At 44.0% G+C, this 7,867-nt stretch overlaps 1 protein-coding gene across 2 annotated transcripts; it reads right to left on the bottom strand.

Moving 5' to 3' along the window:
* Positions 1 to 1,069: 1,069 nt before the first annotated feature.
* Positions 1,070 to 7,853, bottom strand: LOC116272804 (putative protein SSX6). Of its 2 annotated transcripts, XM_031661632.1 has the most exons (5): positions 7,216 to 7,853; positions 6,665 to 6,779; positions 5,898 to 5,993; positions 3,780 to 3,829; positions 1,070 to 1,840 (listed from the first exon to the last, which is right to left on the bottom strand). In XM_031661632.1, exons 1-5 carry the CDS (start codon positions 7,384 to 7,386, stop codon positions 1,562 to 1,564), a joined length of 711 nt encoding a protein of 236 aa, XP_031517492.1. In that variant the 5' UTR covers positions 7,387 to 7,853; the 3' UTR covers positions 1,070 to 1,561. The 2 variants fall into 2 exon arrangements, with proteins under 2 accessions (XP_031517492.1, XP_031517493.1); XM_031661633.1 differs by lacking the exon at positions 1,070 to 1,840 and having other exon boundaries at positions 2,687 to 3,829.
* Between the last annotated feature and the right edge of the window lie 14 nt (positions 7,854 to 7,867).

Raw genomic sequence — 7,867 nt, 5'->3', positions numbered from 1 at the left:
TTCAACGTGTTAGCCAGGATGGTCTCGATCTCCCGACCTCGTGATCCGCCCGTCTCGGCCTCCCAAAGTGCTGGGATTACAGGCTTGAGCCACTGCGCCCGGCCCATTTACACTCTTTTAGTTATTTTTAAATGTGTGATTAACTTATTATTGACTACAGTCACGCTGTTGTGTGTAAATGTTTTGGGGGTACCAGGAACTGCCCCTACAGAAGATGAGGAACGTAATTGATCAATGTCGTGTGTGTTCTGACTGCTCCACTGATGAGCTGTTCCCCATCTCTCCTCCTCTTGGGCCTCCCTATTTCCTGAGACACAGCAACACTGAAATTAGGATGATGAAGAACCTTACAATGGTGGCTATGTGTTCAAATGAAAGGAAGAGTCACATGTCTCTCACATTAAATCAGAAGCTAGAAATGGCCAAGGTTATTGAGGAAGGCCAAGATAGGCTGAAAGCTAGGCCTCCTGAACCAAACAGCCAAGCTGCTGAAATAGAGAAAAGTTGAGTAGTCAGGATAGAAGATGAAACCAGCCACAACATTCCCTTAAACCAAAGTCTAATTCAGAGCAAGACCCGAACTCTCTTCAAGTCCATGAAAGCTGAGAGGGTGACGAAGTTGCAAAAGAAATGTCGGATGCTAGCAGAGGTTGGTTCGTGAGATTTAAGGAAAGAAGCCGTCTCTGTAACATAAAAGTGCAAGGTGAAGCAGCAAACCCTGATGGAGAAGCTGAAGCAACCTATGCAGAAGATCTAGCTAAAATCACTGATGAAGGTGGCTACACTAAACAACAGATTTTCAATATAGATAAAATAGCCTTCTATTGGAAGGTGATGCCATCTAAAACTTTCATAGCTAGAGAAGATTGACTCTAACTTTGAAAGAAGTTCTACTGTGAGTAAAATGCTATCCAATAGCATCACATAGTACACAGAAATCTTTCATGAAAGGGAGAGCTAATCAATGTGGCAAATTTCATTGTTGTCTTCTTTTAAGAAACTGCCACAGCCACTCCACCCTTCAGCAACCACCACCTTGATCAGCCAGCAGCCATCAACACCGAGGCAAGACCCTCCACCAGCAAAGAGAGTGTGACTCACTGAAGGCTCAGAAGATTGTTTGCATTTTTAACAATGAATTATTTTAAAATTAAGGTATGTACATTTTTACACATAACGCTATTGCACACTTAGTAGACTACACTATAGTGTAAACATAATGTTTTTATGCACTGTGAAACAAACAAAAAACAATGTGTGTGACCCACTTTATTGCAGTGGTCTGTAACAGAACCTGCAATATCTCTGAAGTACACATGTGTTGAGTATCAGGCATTGAGCTGACTAAGATATGATTCCAGATTATCACAGATAAAATTGCTTGAGCACCTTTCACGTCATCAGGCTTCTAGATTTAATTTAACGCCTCCAAACCATTTATGAACTATGATTCTTTATTTCTATCTTATGGACTAGGAATCTGGAACTGAGAAAATTTGGAAGACTTGCCCCAAGACACGTGGTTTTTTACAACTCCAGTCTGTGTCTCTGAAAGTCATCTCTAACATCTCATCTGGAGCTGGGTAAGCTCCTCAGCCCAGCCTGGACCCAGGTTTGTCTGGGATCCATGCCACGCACCCAGTCCACACACCTGAACATAGCCAGGGAAGCTACAGTGGTTGCTCCTGAATTGTTTCCTCTTACCAGATCTCTTGTTAATCTTCTCAGAGGTATTTGCTTTTCCCGGGGGGCACAGCTGTTTCCCATCATTTTGTGGGCCAGATGCTTCTGGTACTCCCTTTGAATCATTTCCTTCCTCTGCTGGCTTCTTGAGCATTCTCTTTACAATGTGAAGGTCACAGATAAACAGTATCAGTGAAATTTCTATAGTGCTTTAGAGTTTACAAAGCGTCTTCACATGCATTACCTTAATCAATATTCTCAGCAACGCTGGGAGAGTTACACTTACCTAAATAAGGAGAAACCTGGGAGGTTAGAAGGGAAAGGAATGGCCTAAATGAATGGGGTTTCCAGGGCTAGAATGCTTATCTTCACACTCTTTTAAGACTGACATTTGTGCAAACAGCAGAAATCTCCATGTAATTGAGAGTGTGGTATACAGAAGATTTGGAGAAAAATAGCATTCTAAGAATTCAAAAGGTCTACAAATGGAAGAGCTTCTGTAAAATACAAGGGATCCCATAAAGGCTTGTAGTCAGTTGCTGGGAGTCTAAATGTAAATACGTAGCGAGGGGACAAAACATTGCTGGGAAAGATACTGTGGGGAGATGAATACAAGGAAGGGAGAGGGAAAGAAATGGTTTGCTGAAATTAATCTAGGCAGCAAACAAAGCAGTACCAGATATGGCATAGCACCCTAGAGAGGCACCAACATTGAATGTGGAATTCAGTGAGGTGGTACCCATACCAATTCTGGTTACATTGGGATATGTCACTGACCAACAATCTTAAGCTACTTTTTTCTTTGCTTTTCTTTTTTCTTTTTGAGACAAAGTATCGCTCTGTCACCAGGCTAGAGTGCAGTAGCAAGATCTCGGCTCACTGCAATCTCCCCCTCCCCCGGGTCAAGTGATTCCCCTGTCTTAGCCTCCTGAGTAGCTGGGACTACAGGCAGGCACTACCACGCCCCACTAAGTTTTGTATTTTTAGTAAAGATGAGGTTTTACCATGTTGGGCAGGATGCTATCTCTTGACCTCATGATCTGCCCACCTCGGCCTCCCAAAATGCTGGGATTACACTCGTGAGCCATCGGGCCTGGCCCTTAAGCTACTTTTTACTCAGCTTCCTCACTTATGAAATAGTGAACGATACATGTAAAATAGGCTAAGGGAAAGTCCTCTCTGAGCTTGTAAATACTGTTTAAATGTAATAATAATAACAACAATTAACACCTTTCTGTTTCCTTCTTTGAATTTGGTCTCCACACTGGCAACTCAACTCCCACATTCCTTTACCCTCTAAACCAGAGTTGAATCTGCACTTGTGGGATCACTCATTCAGGGACCTCCGAGGGATCCCCTGGGCTGGGATTGGGGCTTCCCGGATGCCCCAGGTGCAGACAAGGCCCTCAAGGAGCTCAAGGAGGGGCCAACAGTCAAAGCGATTCCTAAGCCATGCAAGCGGCCCTGGTAACAGAGGAGAGGCCAGCTGGTCCTTCCTGTTGCGAGAATGGGTGTCTCAACGGAAGCACCAGCAGGCCCTATGGGGTAAATCCCTAGTGAGCAACATCTGAACTTCATAAATAAATGCAAACGTGAATGAGCTTTAAATGGCTTGGAGCTCTGGATTAAACTACCCCTGCCACTCCGCCTCAGGAAAATTCTTTAACATCTCTGTACCATGATAGCCTCATTTCATTATTTTGCTGATAATTATGATCTATAACATGAACTATGATTCTTCACTTCCATTTCATGGACCAGGAATCTGGAGCTCAGAGAACTTAGAAGATTTGCGCCAAGTCACATGGCTTTTATAAACACTGAAGTGTGTGACTCATTATTATTTGGAGATAATAACAGACACAACATCATAGAGGTCTTCTCATGGATTCACTACATTACTTCATGTGAAGTTATTAAAATAGTATCTGGCATCACTATGAAAACAAAAGCTGTCAATGCTACATCAGGTGTTGTGATAGACATGGGGAGAAGGAGGCAATGAGGGCATTTTTGATATTCTCCCACTCTTACCAGTGTTCACATCCGTGAAGGGACAAAGGTTCTCTGGTCCTTTGGATTTGAGAGATACTCACCTTCGGGACGATTCTCTGGAGCTTGCCAAAAGTCGTCTGAGGACGTCCAACTGAAAGAGAATACATCAGCATTTTTCTTTGTTGGTAAAGATTTCCAAACTCTAGAGAGACTTCTGTTGCATCAGGGCATTCTGCAGCGGAGGGTTATGAGTCCACTCACTGTTGAGGAGTTATTTCAGATTTGCTTCTGAATTATGTTTAGTCATGGTTGGTGCATTTATCTGTGGCATCAATTCAGAATTTTCCATCTCATGGTTTATCAAATGGGGGTTAAACCCCATCACAGTCTCATCTTATGTCATTACGTATCTTTTACTTTTTCCCAAATAATTAAATTGATTAGTTGGGAATCTGAACTGTATCCACTCAAGATGTACAACAACTAAAAATCACTGTACACTTCAAATGGGTGAATCTTATGGTATGCATATTAAGCTGCTAAATGTGTGATGAACCATGGATGATTTAGTTCAGTGGCTCTGAAATATTTTCAGTATAAAGACACTCCTTTAATGTCAAAAACTTGGCAGATACTCAAGCACTGGATTGTCCGACCTCTTATAGTGATTGTGGGAGATGGTAGAATCTGGCCTGTTTAGTTGGGGAGTAATAGGTCTATTAGAGCTGGTTTGGACATTCTGACCTTATCTTATGATTGCATTGTCAGTGCAGAAGAGCCAGTAAACACATATGTCCCCTTTATATTCCTGAAATGCACAAAGATCTCTACCTAAGGAGCTGTCTTTTTTTCACCCTATGTTATCTACGGTTTTAATAAAATACAGAGAAACAGCAATCTTCATTACATAATGTGTTCATCACCATTTCTCTTATGATATTTATCCAAAATCTACATGCTGTTAATGAAACAATCACTGGAAGTTTTTGGCAAATCTACACTTTTAACATTTTCTTTTTTTTCACTTTTAAATTTTTTTTTTTTTTTTTTTTTGAGACGAAGTTTTGCTCTTGTGGCCTAGGCTGGAGTGCAATGATGCGGTCTCACCTCACCGTAACCTCTGTCTCCCAGGTTCAAGCGATTCTCCTGCCTCACCCTCCTTAGTTGCTGGGATTAGAGGCATGTGCCACCATGCCTGGCTAATTTTGTGCTTTTTTTTTTAGTAGAGACGGGGTTTCTCCATGTTGGTCAGGCTGGTCTCGGACTCCTGACCTCAGGTGATCTGCCCTCCTCGGCCTCCCAAAGTGCTGGGATTATAGGCGTGAACCACAGCGTCCGGCCTTAAAATTTTCTTAACTGTGCTTTGATTCATTAACAGTGTTTAGCAAGAACAACATGTCCTTTAAAAAAGAAATATTTCAAACACACAGAAAAGTATGGGGAATAATATTGAATTCGGTCGCATCTCAACATTACCCCATGACTATGTTAGATCTGATTTATTTATTCAGAATGTTAGAAACACTATTAACGGGCTGGGTGCAATAGCTCATGCCTGAAATCCCAGCACTTTGGGAGGCTGAGGAGGGTGGATCACTTGAGGTCAGGAGTTTGAGACCAGCCTGGCCAACACGGTGAAACCCCGTCTCTACTAAAAATACAAAAATTAAGTGGGCATGGTGGCCGGCGCCTGTAATCCCATCTACTCAGGAGGCTGAGACAGGAGAATCTCTTCAACCCAGGAGGCAGAGGTTGTAGTGGGCTGAGACTGTGCCACTGCACTCCAGCCTGGGCAACAAGAGTGAATCTCCAGTTCAAAAAACAAAACAAAACAAAACAAAACAAAAACAAAACAAAACCAAATAAAAACACTATCAATAAGTCATGACTGAAGCTGTCTGTGCAGCACTCACCAATCCGTGCCCCTGCTCCTTGTCCATTTACAGTCAGTCTCCTCAATTTGATGGCTTTTTATTCACATTCATGTTTTATGCATTTACCATTTGCTTATTATCCATAAATATTCATATTCTTGTTTTACATGTTTTATAATTTTATGAATGATCTCTGTAGTTAACTTTCTGTATGCAAATTTTTTTTTTTTAACTCAGCCCTGATGTGTATGAGGGAACAAATGCCTGAGGATCCTTCCCAGATAGCTGAGCTGAAAAGCAGTTAGGCTTAAGGAGACCCTTTCCAGCCCCTTCCCATCTACTCACCCTCATTTCTGCGGTTACGGTCATTATCAATATCATTCCCCTGGAAGTCTGTGGCCCGTTTATTACGCATGAAAGGTGGGAGGGTGACATTGAAACCTAGAAAGAAGCAAAATGTTTATTCCTTAAGAGACAAACTTAGGCCTGGCATGGTGGCTCATGTCTGTAGTACCAGCACTTTGGGAGGCTGAGGTGGGAGGATTGCTTGAGGCCAGGAGTTCAAGAAGAGCCTGGGTAACATAGAGAGACCCCCATATCTATAAAATATGAAATAAAATTAGTTGGGCATGGTGGCATGTGCCTGTAGCCTCAGCTACTCCATAGGCTGGGCAGGAGGATTGCTTGAGCCCTGGAGTTCGAGGCTGCATTGAGCTATGATTGCACTGCTATACTCTAGCCTAGGTGACAGTGAGACTCTGACTCCAAAAGAGAGAGAGAGAGAGAGAGAGAGAGAGAGAGAGAGAGAGAAGCCGAGAGAAGGAAGGTAGGGTGGCAGATGTGCTGCGATGCCACAGAGACAGTTGGGCTCATCAGAAAAGACGCCTATGGGAGAGAAACGTGCAGGATCCAGGTATAAGCTCCACTGTGGCCAGCCCCTGTCCTCAGCCCTGACAGGATAGGAAGAGCAGAACACCCAGAAGCTGCCTCGCAATTTTTCCCTGTACAAAAGGAAAATGTGGGGTACTTTCTGCAGCCTAAGAACTAGGCAAAACAGGAAAAGGGATGCTCATGTGTCCCCAGACTTGTCTGTTCCTAGAACTTTCTGTTACCTAGTTTAGTCATGGCCTCATACTTTCTCTTCATATGCACACAGTTGATTTTCTCCGAGTATTTCATCTTTTCCCACTCTTTCTTAGAGAAGTATTTGGCAATACCAACGAAGGCCTAGGAAAAAAAAAAGAAAGAAATTCTGGCAGTGACTCAGCTAGGCATGTCTGCCATTCAGCTGGAGCCGCTTCCTGTGTGCTGGATCTGGGAAGTGGGGATGATAATCCATCCTGGTTGATGCCATGGCTAACTGAGAGAACATGGGGACCTTCCCTAGCTTCTCCGCTGCCACACAGTAAGACTTTAATGCTGCTGGCTGGCTCTCTTCCCACCTTGCAGAATGGACTGAGATTCACCAAATGCAGTGCACGGCCACAGACCTGTCTCCAGGGATGCTAGGTGATGACGGAGCGAAGATGGGATGCTCCCAGCGGTCCAGATCTCCCTGGGACCCTGCTCCTTTCCCCCAGTACCTCTGTCCTCCCCTCCTCAGAAATCTGGTCAGCCTACTCTATGCCCTGAACAACTGCTATGCCCCCTCAGGTCACCTCACCATGCTTCTGTTCTCTGATGTTTTAGCATCATCCCTGGGTCTCTTTGCAAAGGCGTTGTCTCTGTTCATGGCACCGGGAGCAGTCTGACCTGCAAGAGAAACAGCCTGAGACTTTCCAGCCACAGCATCTTTGGTCCTGTAGAGGGAGAAATCTCTGAAGGCCGGCCACATTCAGTCACCTGGAATCAGGTGCTGCATTTCTCCATCCAGGGCTTATCTGTCCCTGAGTAAGGACATGGGGAGAAGTCAGATGAAAACAGGGAGCCAGGGGGTCTCTGGGAGAAGTACTGATTGGGGGTGACAGGTTTCCTATGGGCAAAACAGCCTTGAGTCTTTGGGAGGGAGTTAGCTAATGTTGTTAGTAGTTTCCCTGGAGCTAGGTTTACCCTGGAAGATGTACAGACCCTTGTTGGGGAGGCAGGGAGGTAACTGTATAATTTTATTGAGTGGGGGCGTTCTGACACCCCCACTCAATAAATGAAGGAAAGGAAGTGAGTCCCAGAGACAACATGGTCTCTTTGGTGATGGATTTGATCAGGCAGAGGGATGGGGGGTTCTGTTCTGTTGAAGACAAACGACCTTCGCTAATATGAATGGATTTGGAAGCTATTACCGGGTTATTTGTAAATTATAAGAAGGAAGAGCCCGCCAT

This window comes from Papio anubis, unplaced genomic scaffold (genome assembly GCF_008728515.1).
Source record: "Papio anubis isolate 15944 unplaced genomic scaffold, Panubis1.0 scaffold2085, whole genome shotgun sequence".
Classification (NCBI taxonomy): domain Eukaryota; kingdom Metazoa; phylum Chordata; class Mammalia; order Primates; family Cercopithecidae; genus Papio; species Papio anubis.
Note: the sequence above shows the minus strand (reverse complement) of the source record. Positions and strands in the feature narration are given on the sequence as shown.